Source organism: Malurus melanocephalus, unplaced genomic scaffold, assembly GCF_030028575.1.
Source record: "Malurus melanocephalus ecotype Western Australia unplaced genomic scaffold, MMel_1.1 scaffold_27, whole genome shotgun sequence".
Lineage (NCBI taxonomy): Eukaryota > Metazoa > Chordata > Aves > Passeriformes > Maluridae > Malurus > Malurus melanocephalus.
The window spans coordinates 2,368,845-2,388,794 of record NW_026623259.1 but is presented as its reverse complement, the minus strand read 5'-3'; the positions used below and the strand labels follow the sequence as shown (position 1 = coordinate 2,388,794).

Below are 19,950 nucleotides of genomic sequence, written 5' to 3'. Positions count from 1 at the left end.
GCGCTGCCCTCACTGCCCTCACTGCCCGACGCTGCCCGGCTCACCCTCACCCTGACCCGGCTTTGGGCGAAGGGAAGAGCGTCTGAAGGGTGCCATGGGCGAGGCGCATTCGCTGCTCCTTCCGACAGGTGCTAAAGGAGCGTTTACCATCGCCACAGTGCGGGTGTGGACTTTGGCGGGGTTTATCTAGTACCTTTTATAGCTCTTCTCTGCCCGTGTAGAGCATGTGTTCTTGACACATGGAAACAGGACAGTAAGTCATCTTCAGCCGCCAAAAGAGTCACCGGACATCCTCCACTTCTGAGTGCTGATCTATGGTGCCAGTGCCATCAGAGCTTCCATCACCACAACGGAGTGAACATAAGCATGTGTGCTTTTAAAAAGCAGCTTTTAAACTGCCTTTTCAACTGTCCTGAGTGAAATGGCAATCGCACCAATCATAATGGTGTTAAAGTACCCAAAATTGTCTTGCTCAACATATATGCAACTTCATGACTGCACYGAGTCCCAGTATGAGAAAAAGCATTCAAACACAGCCATATCTGAGGGACTGTATATGATATTTTGCTGCTATTACATCTATAACTTACAAGCCTCAGCCAGGCCCTGACTCCCTTGAGCCAAAGAGTGGACAAACAAAGCGTTCCTCAGTGCCCACCAGAGGCAGTGCAGGTTGGCCAGGCCCCATGGGGAGTGCTCCAGGCCTGCAGGGCTTACAAGTCCAGAAAGACAAAACAAACAATGACAGACATAACAGGCGTGCAGGCAGCTGCCTTGGCCCTGACCCTGCCATTTTTTCTGGTCTGGTTTAACCCTGCCTGAGAGGGTGCACGATCTGGACACTTATTTTAAATGCAAATCTTGCTGGTTTACTAATCCAAGGGAGCTGAATATACTTTCTTTAATATATTCTAAGTTGAGACTTTAAAAGATTATCAGTATTAAATGTTTTTGTATACTTAAACCATCAACAGAAGATAATCAATGAAGTGTCTTTTTCCCTGCATCTARTTTGCTTTAAAAATTATGTTTCTATTCTCTTTTCTCTCTCCACATTTGTTTTCCTCAGCCCTTTCTATTCTGTATTCATTCTTCCCAGTTTTATGCTCCATTTCCTATTTTAGGTTTCTGTCTTGTGTATTTATTTTTACTCATGTAGTCCCACTAGGTATCACTGAGACTATTCACATGCTTAATTTAACACAGAATTTTTTGTGATATTATTATTTTGCTTTTTATGCAACTGTTAATCCCTAGGTGTCCTTTTCCTTGGCTCTTTGCATCTTATCTGTCTTTTGACTTAGATTCTAAGGCACTAGTTCCCAAGTCACTTCAGTTCAGCTCTTTACCTTTTCTGTGGGGTCTTAGGTCCCCAACCTTCAGCCACACTGACCATACCGTCTGTTTCTCTGAAACTTCATTTAAAAGTCCAGCTAATGTGCCTCAGTCCAGCCTTCCAACCCTGCCCTACCCCAGATCCTGCCACTTCCCTTCCAAGAGAAGCCCTTTGGACTCCTTCATTGCTTTGCTCACCAAATCAGCCTCAGCCAACTCACCTTGCTCATGCCAGGTTCCTGCCTTCCACCTGCCTCCAGAGCTTCCCAGCATCATCGGAGACAGATCTTCCCCCTGCACAACCAACCACCTTCCTTGTTGAGGAGGTATCACCTGTCTGTACAGTCATTTGCTACACAAGCTCTGTATCCTTTCTGGTTCATGCTAATTGTTACAGACTTACAGGAAAGAGAGGTCTTCTCCGATTAAAAGAGTGCAAAGCAGGAAAGGGAGTTACAGAGGGAAAAGAAATGGGGTTGACAGGAGGCGAACTGGATGTAATATTCCTGAGGGTTTTGACCTTCCCTCAGCTCCCCTTCATGTGGTAGCATCCCCAGCCAGCTTGAGATCTCCAGCTGAATTTCTTTGTAAAGATATAAGCTATGAAAATGCTATACCATCCCCCTTTTTATTTATCCAAGTTCTAAACATCAGTAAGTTTACTGAGTCTGGTTTCAGAAAATTGTTCACGTAACCTGCCATACCTGTAGTTCTCTGTCTGCAGAACAATGAGACTGTCAAAAGAAAGAAACCATCAGGTTAGTCTTCACATTTTGAGCACCTGAGGGTTTTTTCCTCCTTAATCAGAGGTCCTGKAGGACCTCTAGCTGCTGATCTTTCCTTGGTAACAGCATTTTGTGGATCATAAGGAGGCATCACATACATCTCAGCTGAGCAAAGTAACTCCTTGTATTAATTCATCTAATTTTAAGAGAGCAAGAGGCAGAAAATGAGACTCCTTTTCTGCTTACAGATTAGTCTAATTTTTGCTGAATTGAAAGTATTCACATGGATAGGAAGGGATGTTTGGTATACCTATATGCTTCCTATTAAACATCTACCAGCAAATTAGKAGTGCTTCATATGAAACCGTTGCTTCATAAATGAAGCTGCCTTTCTCTGGACCTTGATAATTTCTCTGCATATGGCATGAAAATGGGACTTAGTAGCATTTGCTTCCCCCTCTCCTCAAGCACATTCTTTACTTCATAGAGCACCAGGTTGTTTTTTTTTTTTTCAAATATTCTTTGGGAGGTATTCAGGATCCTCACCTTCAAACTTAAACTTCAAAGCTGAGCAGTATGTCTAGTGCCCATCTTCTCAGCATATTTTTCAAGAACAAATGATAAACATTTCAAGTAAAGTGCACTTATTACAAGTTTGTTTGCCAAGCACTGCTGCCTCCCTTCCAAGTTCCAGCTATGTCAAAGCATCTGGTTTACAAACAGGTTCCTCCCCTCAGCTGGTACATGGATGCCAGGGCACAGAGGCTTATCWCTAATGAAGGAGTTTACAGGATGAAAGGGAAAATGCTATGGGAGTTACTTGACAGACTTTTGCTTGTCACAAAATGTGTAGGTATGTTGTAGTTACTGAGCAGATGAATGAAGTGATGTGCAAGAGGAGTTACACCCCTAAATTCTTCCAGAGCCTGATCTAAAATCCCTTGAAGTCAATAGGTTTCTTTTGATTTCTGTGGACTTTACATTGGTCTTTCAGGCGATTACTTATTCTAATCATGAGACACTGCCTACCCCAGGGTTTATCTTCTTTAGTGAAGCCTGAGGTCATCTGACATTCTCGAATATTTGCAACATAGCTGACAAAAAAAATATTTATTGAAGAGATTGATAAAGATGAGTCTGACTCATTTTGTTCAGAAAGCAATGCTTCCCTTAGTCTCATTTTACTTGTAGATAGACCAAATGCAACCTACATAAAAGACAAGTTATTTTAACTTGATCTTCAGGTSAACTCCAATTCCAAGAGAACATGTCTGGCAATGAAGCCATGTGCTTCTTGTGCATCACACTCCACATTGGGATTTACCATTACACAGACTCAAATGCACATTTCTTCTTATTATTTTTCTTTTCCATCATTACTTGCATAGCAGAACAAAGAACTTTCAAACACCCCCTCTGCAGATTTGTTGGAACCCAAGAATTTGCACCAATAAATGTTAGCCTGCTCAGAATATGTAAGACATGTTACAGAACTGCTATTGACACATTCTCCTATGACTCTGCTTCTGTTTTCCTGTGTTTTGCAGCAGATTTTAATAATATCTGTGATATTTTCAGGGGCTTTCACCTTAATTTATCCTAATATGCCACATGTGGACTTTGCTTAAAAGAGACCTGTCTTTTCTAGGTAATAGCGATGGTAGATTCTTTCAGAAATCTTGTCCTTTTTTCATTCCTTCTGGTTATAATAAACTTTATAATATACCATTATTTGCATAGTTCATCTATATAATTTCATTACATAATGAAATATATTTATCCAGTTATGTAATTTCATTCATAATTTTGCAGCTCTGCATGGGATTGATACCCGATCCTTGGGCATACTGTGCATTGTCTTTCCATTTCTTTGTTAAGAGGAAGGAACACTGAGTCTTGAAGTAGTGATAATAATCCCTGTGCCAGAAATATCCATCTAAATCAGTGGAAATAAGCTTTCAATATTACAGAACATCTTCTAAATTTTGCAGTCTCAGTTATGAAAATGGTGAATTGTGCTTACTCACTTTTGAAGGACTTTACTGCCCATGCACTAGACAAGTTATTTGATGTGTGATTGACAGTCAATGCCTTGTAGCCTGAATGTTTTGTGAACTAGGTGGGTCTATCCCTATCTTTTGTGCATGTACGCAGAGCAAAAGGGCAATAAGAACCTTCCTCAGATCCTAAGACTCTCTTGCAAATGCCAAGGCAGTGACAAATGCAGAATTTACAGAAAACAGAAGGTTTTTTCAGTGTTGCCCTGACAGCACAGCGCCTCAGGTTCTGGGTACACATGTGAAGCCCTGTTGAGGGCCTGTCAAGGCTCTGGCTGTGTGGGAGCTCACTCTGCACAGCTTTTAAACTCCCTTGAGCTCCAGGTCTAGTCTGTAGCATCCAGTTGGACACAAGGCCATGGAGCTGATTGTGGGAGTATCTCATCTTAAATGTCTGTCTATAAAATTCTGTCTATGTACTCAAAAATATGAGCATTTATTATTGTAAATCCAAAATTTGAAAAGCAGAGAAATAATAATGCTGCACCATTAAGGCATAGTGATTAAGTAGAGCAAAAGTGGAGTGCAAAAGAAGTGCTTGGCCACACTGGATAGTTTGGCCTCACTGGATTGTAACAGAGATTAAAYCTAAATGAAGACACTGATCAGAGTGAAAGTGGCATGCTACTAGAAAAAAAACTCCTGATTTTCAAATTTGCATTTATTGTTAGTTTTTCATTTCAGTGSTGGGGAAAACAGTGCATGGGCTTCCTGAAACCAGGACCTGCCATCGGCCTGGGCAGCAGTCATACATAACTTTTTCRAACACAGACCATTCTATGAGCTACCTAATCCTGTGAGGGCATGCACAAAACCYGGTCCATCACTCTTTGAGCTGCCTTTCAGCTACAAGTGTTGCCAGTAAAAGAATCTTCTCTGTTTATTCTGTTATGTTTTTCATTATGAAGCTTATGTATTGTCTTCTTTTCTTGTTCTTGTACTCGAAATGCTGAATTATTGGTCACGGTTCTGTGTGACCTGGTTCTGATGATCTTAGTCTAGCTGCTATATTTTTGTTGCAYGGTATTTCAGGTACATCACTCTTTTGGAAAAGAACATTTCTTTTGTGGAAGAACTTCTATTGTGTGCCTGTTTTTCACAATATATATGTACGGTGCCTGCTGCAAATGATTGTCTGCTGTATACATAAAAATAAGGTGTTTTAATCATGATGTGCCCATCATTCCTGCTGGGCAATTTACAGTAAAAAACTTTTAAAATGTTTTAAAGAAGAAAAGGAAGCACTGATATTCCTGGAAATTTTCTGTTCAAGCAGGTAAAAAACCAAGGCCCAGTCTTATTCAATTCTGCCTATTGGAGAAAAAAAAATCCAAGTGTGTACTTTTCTGTGTTTTCTGAAGCTCATCAAATGTAGGCTATTTCATATCAATGGCAGGAGTGAAATGTCAGAATTAAAGGCCTTACAAATCTTCCTGGACCTCAGCAGCCAAAACGTAGAGCCATCTTGAGCTGACCTCCATTGACGAAGAGGRGCAAAAGGAATGAAGAAGTCTACAATTAAATGTAGCCAGAACCTAAGTGATGATGTGATTTAAAAATCATAACTTCCAGAAACAAACAGGAAATGCCTGTCATCTGGTGAATTTCAGTATGACATTTTCCATCTCTGAACTACTAAAATCTTTTCAAAAGCCCAGATTAAACTGAGAGGAAAGGGATTTATTTCCTTCAATAAGGTTATTTATTCCACACAAGCAGATTTTGACTTGTGATGAAGGCTCTCACTGTCTTAGGAATATGAGGTTAGTTCAAGCTGTCTTGGTACCAGATAATAATTATGTGATTTATGACCTCTGTCATAAAGCATTCAAGAGATCAAAGGCCAAAATACTGTTGGTTGATTTTACATTGACTTTGTTCAGTGCTAGTAACAGATGGGACTTGGGCTTTTTCTTACCAATCCAGTTTTTTGTCTCTTTAAGTGCAGTAAGCTGTTGCTTAATTTGTTGTGTCRTTTTCATCATTTATCTTTGAATTTGTCTTCCACCCATAATATAACCATAAGAATTGGCATTTGTTAACAGGAAGGCAATTCCTAMATTTTCTAAAAAAAGGCATAAAAATATATTTGATATTTGGGGGCACAGAACAGTCTTGCATATAATTTTAAAATTTATTTTTATTTGTACCTCTTTCAAATCAGTGATGCGCCATGAATTGATTTCCTTCCAGGGTCCTTTACAAAAATTGTGTAAAGTAGAAGTTATATTATATTGTTTTGCAGTTTGGTTCATTTAATACTACAAATTTTTCTGTTGTAATAGTACAWTTTTTTTTTCCTGTGGGAAGGCTTATGAAAAGTATCATCAGCAGAGAAATTCGAGGAGTTGAGGTAACAATAAACAAATGCCTAAGATGGAATTTCAACAAGACACCTAAATCAATATCACCTCTCCCTTATATGAGTGCAATGAGGGTAAATGCTCAGGACTTTACTTTCTATATGTCATTGGAAAGAGATGGTGCTGTCAGCATCCGAGTCTCTTCTTGGACTGGACGCAGCATTGGGTCAATACTGATACAAGAACAGGAATGACATCTGCTAGGATGTTTACAGCTTGCCTGGTTAAAAAAAAAAAAAAAAAAAAAAATTGCTGAAGCTCAGCAACAGGTCTCAGAAATCTTCTGTTTCCTTTCCAGAATTCCTCTTTGATCTTGGTCACCTTTGTCTCTCAATTTGTTCTCTACATAACACAAATAATAATAGTTACTAACTTCTAAGGATTTCTGAGTGATGTGACTCATTAATTGTTGTCTATGAGGGTTTTCTTTGCTGGCAAGTAATATGAAAGTCCCAAGTTTTATTTATAGGGTTATTAGCACTTTATACAGTAGTATACACTTAACAGATTAGTTTAATGTTTGTAAAACAACTTCCAGTGCCATACCTGCAACTTCTTTGGAGTTTCTTGGAATTTCTCTGGGGTTTTTTTTCTTTTGGGTTTTTTTTTGTTTGAGATTTTTAAAAAAATCTTTTTTTAATAGAGTAGTATCTCCTAAAAGCCTTGTTCTGAGAACAATATGTTATCAGTGAGGACTTTTAATTCCTCAAGGCTCACAGGTTTTGTACAAATACATTTTAAGGCCTCTATTTTGATGGCTGCAAGGTCCCAAARCTCAGTATTTCAGCCTGGTCTTTTCAAAAATTTTCAGATGATAAAAMCAGAAGTACTATTGTATAAAGCAAGCTGTTAGAGCTGCCTGCATTAATTCTTGTTTGAGCTACAAACTATCTTTTAGAAAAATACTTAAAAATTGCTATTGAGAAGGTATCTGCCACAGACCTTAGGTAGCTGCACACTTTAGTTGGCAAAAATATGCATCTTTATTTCTAGCATGATCTAGACCAGATTTTCCTTCTATTTTACCTCCTTCTATCATTGCTAACTTAATGTATTTGATAGATTTAAGAGTCCATAATCAAATCTGTATAACTCCCCATAGTAACAGCTTAAAGGTTAGGTCCAAATCAATCTTTAGTATTCTCAGCTGATAAACTAAGCAGATTGAGCTCTTTTACCCTGAATCATGATTAACAGTCCCCAAGTCAGGCTTGCAACTCCTCTCTGAACTTCTTAAACTATATTCCTGAACCATGGACCCCAGAACTGGACAAAATATTACAGTAATGATTTCATCAGTGCTAAATACAACAGTAGCATAATAACTTTCGACACCTATCTTCATTCATTATTCCTCTGATGCCTATTTATTAAGCTCACATTAGACACTTTGTGCACTGTGTCACATTGGGAAATTATATCCAGATGACTATGAACCCTTTATCCTCAACTGTTTTTGAGAGGCATTGGTTCCCAGAACTCTCTTAATTACAGGCTGAAATGCTAGTTCTTAGAGTTTTAGTTCTGTTAAATGTAAGTACTACAGTAAGCTCGGTACTGTTCAGAAGGGATTTGATTACTGATGTTGGAAATGACCATTCATCCAGTCACTGTTTTGTTTTCAAATATGAGCACTGATACCCCAGCTCTGGTGAATCACCAGGCTTTAGTGTTCAGTCGATGGTGGAAGATTATTTCAAAACATATTCCCACAAAAATGTATAATTCTCTGGCACAACTTGGTAAGATACAAATCTGAGTACCCCAGAGATGAGGAAGGAAGGTGGTCACCCTACTCCCACCAGTTACAAATTTGCACATTGCTGTTGATAAGAAAGACTTCTCAAAGTAAAGATACTCAATATCATGTTTTGATATTGAACACCGCAGTTCAAGAACTTGCTATGTGAAGATGAATTGTCTTTTCTTTGTTCTACCTGAACCCACCACTGATACTGTAATAATACATGTATTATGAGAGCATATCTAAAGATTGGGTTCAGTAGCTTTAAATTATCATCCTTATTCAAAAAATTCGAATTAAATCCTCTCAAACTGTAWATTTTTTTCTGCAAAGTATGTTGCAAAGCATCAGTGTCAGAGCAAACATTAGTCCTCCTGAATCTCAGCTATTGGATGGAGCATCCTTTCTCACCTCTTAGCCAAACTGAWATGATGAGTTTTAATTGAAAAGTAGATGTAAAATCTACAGATCTTAAGCTGTGAGATTTGGTTGAAAGTATTTATCCAAAGATGCTATTTGAGCTAGAGGTGCACAAAATTACAGATTTTACAGGTAWATTGAGTAGAAATACCCTGTCCCATCTTTAAAGTGTGCAAACTGTAGATAATCTCAATATTCATTGATTCACTATCCCCCCAGCTTGTCTCAAATAAAGCATTAAGTAATGAGAAAAGAAAGAAACCTTCAGTGGGCAAAAAAGGATTGGTCACTGGTAGTTCTTACTAAAAATACTGCATACATGTTCTGTGCTACTTGATTTCTATTTTGTATTCCTTATTTTCTTCAGTGTTCAGATTTATTTATGATAGATGTATTATGGTGTMTATTTGCATTTTTATAGGTGTATATTGAATAGATATGAATTGCATATATCTAAATATATTTATTGTAAGTTTTTGGGGTACTACCAATGCAGATTTTGCAAAAAGTGTTAACAGAAGGGCGTATTTTCTCCTCCTCAAAYGTGTGCTCAGAAGAAATGTTGGATGGTCTTTCAGAACTAGTTATAGTTTCTTCTTAGTCTGCTCTGTCCTGTCTTGTTTGGCTCCTCAGCTGAAGTTGCAATATAAAGTACGTTTGTTAACTCTATATGCTCTGGCTCCTACGAGACAATATTCTGTCCAGAAATCACCACAGTAAAGATATAGTTCATCTTTCCTTTAAATTTCTCTCTCTTTTTTTCCTTTTTTTTTTCTTTTCTTTTTTTTTTTTTTTTTTTTTTTTTTTTTTTTTTTTTTTTTTTTTTTTTTGTTTCTTTGCTGTGCAAAGACTGCAAAATAGCTGGATTAAGAGGCAGAGACTTTATCTGAATTTATTTTGCTTAAGCTTGAGATCTGGTCTTGTTTAACTAACAAGATCTCATTACATMATAGCCCATGCAGGTATGCCTGCAAAGTCTTCCTTGGACAAGACAGTGAAAAGCAATTAAGAAAATGATGAACACAGAAGTTGCTCAGGCTAGTTCAAACGAAGCTTTTTGCACCCAGCACTCAAGTCTTCACTCTAAATTGATAAGAGAATGGGAATGGAGGRGTGGGAGGATTAAATAATTGTAAAAGTCTTTAATACCTGTAATCTTAGTTTGTGAAGAAGATCCTTTTTTTTTTAACCAAGGAGGTTAGACCATTTTTTTCATTGCAAAATTTTCCTCTCATCTRAAATGTTATAGAGAAGTCAAATACAAAAACAACATTACTATTGCTATGCAAATATTTTGTGGACTACCAAACCCTGTAAATTATACATCTTAAACTATTGTTTAACAAAACGAACCACTAAATACTTGCAAATGTGCTGTCAGCAATTTCATATTTGTGTTTTCCCACTCACTTCAGCACATTACTAAAAGATCRAGAATAATTACAAAACAGATTCCGGCTAAGCTTTGAACCCAGAATTTTTCCATGCTGTAGTAAAATGATGCATGCCACATGAATTAGTGGAAAAGTGGTAGTAGCATGTATCAGGCAGTAGGATGTATAGCTTCCAAGCAGTAGGATGTGCACCTTTTTTCCTGGCTATAGATTACTGTTGTCTTCATCTTGTATTGCAAGATCCATTGGAAAGTAACTGAAATAGACTTTTTACAGGGCATGGTACAACAGAGTCCTCAACTTGCAAGTGTTAACTGCTATTGATATAGACATCCTAAATATTTGCGATAATAACACATTTATTTTAGAAATATTTCYTTTCTGTTTATACAAATATCTTCCCACAAGAAATAAAAAAAAAAAAACAAAACAGCAGTGTTCCTGAATTTTTAAACTGCCTGAAAGATGGTGATGACAATTCTAATTCAATACTGCTCATAGACTACAAACTCAGACCTGGCTTTTGTGATCACGGAGCCTTAATACCTGCACCACCTAGGCCATGCAATTTTCCTGAGAGAATTTTTATTTTGTAATAGTATATTCCTAGGAAAATATCCACACTTGCTTTAAAAATCACTTATGATGGGGAACCCCTGACAGCATGTAAGAAATAATTCCAGAATATTCTCACTGTCTGGAACAATCTTAGTGTTAAAATAGTTCCTCTGTGCTCTAGTTTGAGCTTGTCTCACTGCAGATGTCATCCTTTGGAATCTCTTACACATTGTCTGCTATAGTGAAGACCCCATTACCACCAAAACATATTGCAGATATTGTGATGAATGTTTTTTTTTAATTTATTTTAATTCTTGTTACTCTTCTATTAGCTTTTCCCAGGCTTTAACYATCTGTCTACAACTGCAGACACACATTCCATCTGATTACAGCCTAGAACTGATGCCTGAGCAATAATTTTGTTTGGTTGATTATCAGTCCTGATCCCTGTGGGTTTTTAAAAGTGCTAGGTCTTTTCCAACACTGGTTTTTGCATCATAGTCATTCCCTCACAGCAAATATCCTCTGCTCTKTTTGCATTCCTTTTTCCCTGTGTATCACTTTAGCCTGTACTTCATTCATTGTTTGGGATTGATATCAGATTGACAAGCCTGTTCATGATGTCCTGTTTACCACTTAGACATAMAGTTAGAGATTTTGCATTCTTCCATTCTTTTAGAACATCATTTGTTTTCCTGCGTTATTGGAAATCTATATTCATGTTAAAGCAAAACCTCATCCAACTCTTTGAAGTTTCTTGTATATCAGTTATCTATGTCTATTTAAAAATCTCTAGCTTTTGTAGCTGCTGCTTATTGTCCTCTTCTGTTGCTCYAAAATTGAAAACTGTTTATTCATCATGTTTTATGTTCAAATCATTCTGCTTTATCTTCTTAATTTTTAATTTTGTGATCACATTTTCCATATATGATGCTTTCCCCTAATTCCATCTTACAGTGGATGCAACTCTCTAATTTAAGAAATTATTGCTGGTAAGAATAACTTTCCCTTTAAATTCTATTGCATTTGTTAGAAAAGCCAGTGGTGAATGCTGTTTAATTATATTTGTGTTGCTCTTCCTGGTTTTCAGGCAATCATTCTCTCTCCATTGCTACAGATAGATACTGAAAGTACTGCCAAACAGTATGATTCGATATTCTGCAGTGGACAACTCCTGTTGCTCCAGCAGGACATTCATGTATTAGTGTTTGTTTGCAATTTGTCACAACGTGAAAATAATTATGTCACTCTTCTACCCAGTGGGTGGTTCTACACGTTAGCCAAACTGAGTCTTCAATTTTGAAGGTTAGTTTGTCTCATTCCCCGTACTCAAGTCAGACACATTATAGGGATTCAAAGCATTTACATGAATCTCCTGTCTCTTCTAACAATTTAAGAAACCTAAAGACACCATGCCATTCATGAAATAAATTGCTAAGGAAGTACCTACTATTCTGTTGTTTGATTATCTTCTTACTTCTGCTTACCTGTTCTACATTTTTTCCTAAAGAGGTTTTAATATAAAATTATATATATATTTTAGTAATCCTATCATATAAATACATTCCCATCAACTTTTTGGATAACTTTGGACAACAAAGTCATTTAATAAATGAACAATATCAATTTCACTTATTTAACACATAGGTTCCTGACACTGATGTACCATACTAAATTTGGTCTTCTATTTTGCTATCAGTACCTGAATAATATTCAAGATGAGTGTTTCTGTTCTGGTATGAAGGTTAATTCAGTACTGAAATGTTGTAGGATAGTTGCTTACATATCCATTGGTATCAGCGTGGGTAGAGAGAATTGTTAGCTAAGGACAGTGCAGAAACTGTTCAGGGTTGTTTTGACAGTTAACCACTATTTTAAAGCTTCTCCACAGTATTTAAAGTCCTTTCAAACACACCTGCCCAAAAAGAAGTCAAAGCTTAATTTTGAAGAAAAAAAGTTCTATTTTTATATTTTTTGAAATGCCAAACTATTTTCCCATTTCTATACTACAGTTGCACATTTTAAACAGTCTGTGATACACATACTATAACATGAATTTAATTTTATATCAATATAAAGAATATAAGGAACATACCTTATTGATTTATTGTTACTATTTGTTGAGTACTTCTGTATTTTAATTTTTTTGTCTACATATGCTTTGTAGTTAGCTTGTCACAGTCACARTGAAAACAGCAATTTTTCTGTAGATTTTAAGTAATGCTTGCATTGGGTAAGGTTTCAGGTAATACTCCTTTTAGGCCCAGACCAGTTCCCATTAAAATCCATTAATAAACTAGCAGTTATCTCCTAGAATAATCCCTCTTAAACCTTTATTGCAGCAAGTTACACCAGTTCACCTGTAATATTAAATTCAATAAATTACTGAAAGAAGTATGCAGATATATCTGCTCTACAGGTAATTCTTCAAATGGGCACTTACTGCTTTTCCTTTCTTCCATATGGATTTGGAGCAGGTCCAAAATAAAGGTTTTCTCAGCATCCATGTAGTGGARTATGGTGCTGCAGTGGTATATTTTCAATAAAAAAGAATGCCAGAATTTGATGTGTRTAGGTGGAATAGGTTTTTAATAAGTCAGCATCCATTTAAGTTCTTTCCAAGACCAAATTTTCAACATTTAGCCGTACCCTTTGATAATTTGGTTTCTTTAAAAGGTGCTGACTTCTCCTAAAGTGGCAACTTCTGAAAGTGACAAATAAAGGACACTAGTGGGTGGAAGAATCATTCTTTTGATGAGAAAATACTGACCTCTCCTATGGCTAAGATGCTCACTGCCAGATTTCTGGGGCAAAGCACTCTGGCAAAGGCACACAAAATTACTGAAAGGTTGGTTTGAGKTAGGAAGGTGCATATGGTTCAAGCAGCTGCCTCAACACACTTTTCAAATACTAGATTAAGCTTCAGCTGGAGCCTTGTCTGGGAATATGGACCACAGTCATCTGTTACTGTACTGCAATCAGTAGCAGTAAATTACTGGAAGGATTTTAGAGTAGCTGAATTTTTTTATCATGAAAAGACATCCACCACCAAAAAATTAAACTGTGCAAATAAAAATAGTGTCTTCTAAAACTCTTTTTTCTTTTCAACAACTGGGTATGAAATGGTTAAACTTCTAAAATTTTTTCTCCTTGCAAATAATTTGTTCTAAAAAGTACTGTTTTTTCTGAGTCACTTATCTTTGCCTGCTGCTTCGCTTCTTACACAATGAGTAAAATAACTGACAATCTAAAATGCAGCACTATGATATCCACTTGTGTAGATGGTACTTTATCCTAAATTTCTGTGAGTCTCCTCCTAGCTGAGTTGGTTATGTAGCTGTAGCAATAAAAAAGCAGGATTTTTTTCTGCTAAAGGAAAGTGAAAAGTGGAATGCTAAGGAAACAGGTAGTATTTATTTGATTATAGGTTTAYACAAATTTGGAAAATAAAGTTACTTTGCTGCTCCTGAATCACATAACTCTGTAATTCACAACTACAAGACAGTATCTCTGTTGCCTTAAAAATACATAACCTGAGGCTGTGTTCCTGAAGTCCTCTCCACAAACCTAAAAAGAGGGCTTGTTTATTCAGTGTTTGACTAGTGTAAAACTCCTGTATCTAACCATATTGTTAACATCCACAGCCTGCTTTCAATTTACTTCCCAAACCCATGAATTCTATAAAAGTGCTTGTGGGTGGAAAGATGACTACTTAATACATGCTAATTTGTATGTATAACATAGAAATGGTTTCTAAAAAGACAGCTCTGTCCCTTAATCCTAAATACTGACAAAATTTCTAAAATTCTCAGAATGTTGCTGCAGATGTACAAACGTCATGAAACTAAACTGAATTTTGCATCTTTAATGTGGTTCATATGTCTGTTACCAAAAGAAAGCATTGTCCGGACACAGCTGTAACTGTTGTTTGGTTACTTAATATATTTCCCTAAATGTAAGTAATTTTAGCTTGAAAAGAAAGAGCTAGAAAATAACTTTTTGGTATAACAAAGTCATAATTTAACTTTAGTGTTGGAAACTACATCTAGGGTTGACGAGAACGGAATCAGTCCTGTTTTGTTTTGTGAAGTAGAACTCTGTCYATTCCTTCTGGCAGGTCAGTTTCCACTCTGGGAGATTAAACTATAACCCATGGGCAACGCATGTGTGCTCTGTGGGGGCAAGTTTATCAGAGCCTTTTGCTGCTTTACCACAAGAAGCCCACTCATCTACTAATTCCTCTACTCTACCAACCCACACACCTTGTTGGTTCTGAGTGTGGCTGGAGAAGTTCATCTGAAGGTAACACTTTGCCACCTGAGCATACTGTGTGGCAGAGGCATTTCCACACAACTTTCTCCTGAGGGGTGAGAAAGTGCTATAGCTGGAGGAGGAGAGTAGGAGCAACAGAACAAATAAAAATCTGCCTGTCAGGAAGATTTCTGTCAACCTTAATGAAAAGTTTCTGCAAGTCCCTATGTCAGGTTTTGCTCTGAGGAAATTATAAAGAGGAAAAATGCAAATAAATTGAGCACAAGGTGGGAAAGGAGAAGTTGGACTTCAGACCTGGGGGTACTTGTTYTATAGTTAGGGCTCCATTTTCATAACTGAACTTGCTTTTTGTCTAATCTGGTCCCTACATGCAATCCCATATACTCCATAGTCTTTGAGAATAGTTTCTGGGCCACCTCTGCATCAGGTTGAGGAAGCTGGGAACTTAGGAGTGAAATTCATAGTGGTCACTGCTCTGAGTTGCTGAAGGCAACTGCAGAAAAGGCTGAAGAGACAGCGCTGCCTCAACTGCTGCCCTTCTCAGGGTTGCCACACTCTGCTATTTTGCTATTCAGAGCCCTGAATCCTTTTTTGGACACAGTGTTTTTTATGGTCTGTTTCAYAAAAGCCACAGGTGTTCTCACCCGTGGTTTGAAACTAACAACAAAGGGGAATGGCTGCAATGTCTTTATATACTGTATATGTACATGTATATGTATATGTGTATGTATATGCATATATATAATATCTAAATTATTATGCTAKTCTATTTGACTTCTAGACCCTCCTTGGACAGAAGCCATCCGTCACCTCCCAGAACCACGACCAAGCACTTGGTTTTGATTGGTTTGGAGTAGAGCTGTAGTGTCCCTTTGCAGAACAGGGGTCAAAGACCAGTGGGGTCAGCAGGAGAATAGTGGGTGTGCAGCCCAGCAGGTGGGATGTTTACCCAGGAAATAGGAGACTTGGGTTAGTGGCTGCTCTAAAAACTGACTGGGCATTTTATCCATTTACAGTTTAATGCTCAGCTGCACAGAAGATGCCCAGTTTTAGGTTAGTTAGGTTGAGGAAACTCACCAAACTCTTCATCCTGAATTACACAGTTATATTTTGAGTATTTTCAAAAACAGAGCCTTAGAAGCCTAAGCAATTTTATTGGCACCTTATCAGTGTTAACTCCTGGAAACAAAACAAGGATTTGAAAGGTTACAATCTTACATTTACATGCCTAAATTTTAGTACCACCTTACAGGTCAGATGCCAAACTTTTCAGAAGTTATGAGCTGTTCATGAGCCTCACACAGCTACTTGTTTATGTATGTTTGTGGTACTGCTCCCTGGGTTATACTTTGGAAACCCACCAAAAGGTTTAGCAGTCTTAAAACTTTMCTCACCTTTGGCTAAATAAGACTTTCACATATACCGCTAACGGTTGGAGGACCAGGACCCAAAAAGTCAGCATGGCCTGTTTGGCACAAAACAGGAAAAGAATCCAGAAAGATATGCAGGTCATCTTTATAGACAGAAGCCAAATATAATGTCAAAAATTCTGACATATTTTTTAATATAGAAATCGAGTTTCAAGATATGCACAACTTTGTGGGGTTTGTTTTTTTTAACTTTATCAAAGAAATGGGACTGACAGTGTAATCCCTTGTTTCAGTCAGTGCTGTTGAGGGTAGCATCTGTTCCAACTTAAGCAAGACAATTTTGAAAGCCACACTTTACTTTTCTTTGCCCCAGCAACTCTCAATTATTTGATTTTGTTTAAGTTTGGCTGCTGCTATAATATCTACTCAGCAACTTAAAAATGAAATTATTATTTATTAGACATATAAAACTACAGGCAGTGCAAACACTGAAATCATCAGCAAATTCTTGGACACAAACCTTTTACTAAATGTTCCTAAATAAGCAATTGGTTGTAATGACCTAATTATTTCTCAAAGTTGTCACAAAATTTATTTCAATCAAATGAATGTTAAACACCTGTTTCACCAATTTGCAAACCTTAGCTTTTAATGTTGATTCAAAGAGCTTAGTTGATTATGAGAGCTTAGTTGACTATGGAGAAGATAGAAGACTTTGTTTTTTTTTTAGTAACATGAAATGAAAACAACAGACAAAGGAATGGTGAAAGTGTTTATTGCCTGCAGCATAATTCTGCATTTTATGAGATAGCCTGGAAAGTGGACATAGAGCTTCAGAGGAAATAAGTTTCTCTCTTTTGACATGCCCACAAACTAGAAGTGAAAATTTCCTACTTAGTGTCAACAGCTACTGGTAGGATACGGAGCTTCTCTAGGCCTGGGAATCAGGTCGGAAACAGGATTTCTGTGAGTGTGTTTAACCACCACTTTCACCTCAAATAGTACCAGGAGATGCCCAGTGCTAATTACAGTGTAAGGCATGTGAGCACCTGTGAATTGCCAGCGTGAAGRCAGTCAAAGTTCTGTGAATTTCCGCAGTGAAACAGAAACTACCTGAAARTTAACCTTTAATGATAAGCATTCAATCCAGCAACACATTTGGATCAATACTAACTAAACCACACCTGTGTTAAGATAGTAACCCTGACAAAATAATTATAAACTTGATGGTTTTTTGTGGTGGAGTTCAGTGAAGATCCCTGCTTGCATTACTACCAATCGGCCTCTGAAACACCAGGTAACACCAATATTCGGAAAATTCCAAAGAAAACACTCATTCCTTTTAAGATTCTTTGGTAACTAATAGCAAATGGTCATTTGCAAGCCCTTAACGGAAGAATTCAGAGCTAAAGTCTGATAGGGAGCTCTGACAAGAACATAGAAGATGCCATGTTTACACCGGGAATAGAAAATCATTTTATGCTTCTGTTAAGGATTTGTTTATGGTACTTGAAGTTTTAAGAGTAGTCAGAGATTTTATTAGAACATCACAACTTCTTTGCAGATATTATTCCAAGGTCTGTTTCTATATGTTCCTTTTCAGAATGCAGCACTGCAGAACAGGTATACAAAATGGGCTAAATCGGATCCTACAGCTGTAATAGAAGAGATACATTTTTTTGTTTTGTTTTGTTTCGTTTAGTTGGTTGTTTTTTTTTTTGTTGTTTTGTTTGGCTGGTTTGTTTTTGAGGTTTTTTTTTTTTTTTTTTTTGTTTTTTTTTTTATATGAGGGTGGCTTTAGTTTTGTTGGTTTGTTAATACAACTATTATTTCTTTTTTCAAAATTAGACCTCTTTTTTTAATAAATGCAACCTCCTCGGGCCAAAGGTACGGCGAAGTGTTGGTGCCTGTGTGTTTTGACGAGCAACTGCTTGTGGACATCAGGTGCCAGAAGAAACCCTTTGGCCTCGCAGAGGACCCGTCTGTGAAGGGTATCAACAATCTRCTGCCCATCACTCGAGACTCTCCAGCCCCGCCGGGAAACCCATTCTGCCAAGGTGGCAGGAGTTCGAGGTGAAAGAGGAAAAAAAAGAAAGTTGCCATCTCTCATCAAGATTTATTATACGTCTGAACTTTTGTAGTCCCGAAGCTTAACGACAGATGGTGGTGTAACTCCACCAATTTTGTAACGTCTCCTTTTCTTTGATGTTGTAATACAGATTCTCCTCGATTTGACTTCGGTTAAAACCAGCATTTTCTCCTCTTTCCCAAGTGTCTCGGAGCGGCACGCAGGGAGGAAAGTGAATGCACCTATTTCGAAGAGGAGTCTGTTTTGTGTTTTTGTTTGCTTTCTAAACAATCCTAATGGAAAATAGCAATCTGACAGACACCTAACACTGCCAGCTGCACAGAGAAATTACACTAAATTAATTAAAGGAAAATGGTTTCAAAGCGGTTTATTTCAAGCGAGAAATACAATTGTGCGGATGAAATCTTGAACCGTAAACAGGAACAAATAAAACGCACCAGCCTTTTTAATTAGAAAAGTCGAGTTATATTTTATACCGTAATCGTCCTTGTAAAAAAAAAAAAAAAAAAAAAAAAAAAAAAAAAAAAAAAGAAAAAAACCAAAAAGAAAACATTAAAAAGTGGGTAAGGTACGTGTTTGTTTAGCTTTAATTTTGCATGGTACTGCCAAGTCGCGACAAGTAGTATCAGGAGCCAAGCGCCGTCCTTGTATGTTGTGCCCACCAGATAGAGGGTCAGCCTGTGAGGCCACTGAACGAGACGAGGGCTTCGCGGAACAAAGCGCAGCCCTGGCAGGGGGCAGGGAGAGCTGCGGACACTGGCGGGAGCGGACAGCGTCCGGCCCGACGGCGGCAGCCCGCGCCAGGGCAGAGCCGAGCACAGCAGGGCAGGGCAGGGCTGGGGCGGCAGGGTCGGACCCGCGGGTCGCTGCGCGCCGCCGCTCCCGTCCCGCCGGCCGACGATGCGGCGGCCGCCGAGCGTCCAACGAAGTTGGCGGTGCCCGCGGCCGGGCCGCGCCGTCCCACCGGTTCCGTACCGCGGGCTAGCCCCCACAGAAAGTGTGCCGCACGGCGCCTTCCGCCGGCACCGGTATCTGGCCGCCGCCGCAGACGRCTCCTGAGGGAGAGCTGCCTCTCCCCCGGGGCGCGCTTCCCGCCCGCGGGGAATGGGGACCGGCGGTCTCCGGACTGCGCAGCCTGTGCCCCCGCGGGGCTCCGCGCCCCTGCCCGCGGAGGCCATCGGCGGCCGGAGCCTGCGGGGCTCGATTTCGTTTGCAGGCCGGCGGGACGCGTAGCGGCGGGTCCCGCGCGGTTCCCCTCCCGCCCCGCTGGCTCGCGGGGCGCGGAGCCGTGGAGGGCGACTGCCCGCGGGAACACTGTTCCTCGGCTCCGCGGGGTGCGGGGCGAGCGTCCCCCGCAACCGTTGYGCTCGTAGTCCTACCGCGGCAGCGGGCAGCGCCCCGGTAACCCGTGCAGCGACGGGGCGAAGAGGGGGAAATGAGGGGCAAAGAGACAAAAGAGCCGCGAGTAGCAAATAAATATATTTTACGGCCACCCATCGGCAGCGCCGCGGCCCCGAGAGCCTCTGCCCCGGCGCTGAACTTTCACCTCGCGAACCCGGCCGCGCCCCATTGGCTGCTGGCCGGCCCGCCGCGCCCCGCACGGCCCCGCCGCCGCCCCGGCCC

The 19,950-nt window shown here is 39.1% G+C and overlaps 1 protein-coding gene across 1 annotated transcript in view; it reads left to right on the top strand.

Moving 5' to 3' along the window:
* LOC130589223 (forkhead box protein L2-like) overlaps positions 1–19,700 on the top strand; it is a 37,502-nt gene extending 17,802 nt beyond the window's left edge. Inside the window, exon 2 of the mRNA XM_057390468.1 lies at positions 18,993–19,700. Coding sequence (XP_057246451.1) covers positions 18,993–19,700 — 708 coding nt within the window. The remainder of the gene's footprint in view (positions 1–18,992) is intronic.
* Positions 19,701–19,950: the final 250 nt, after the last annotated feature.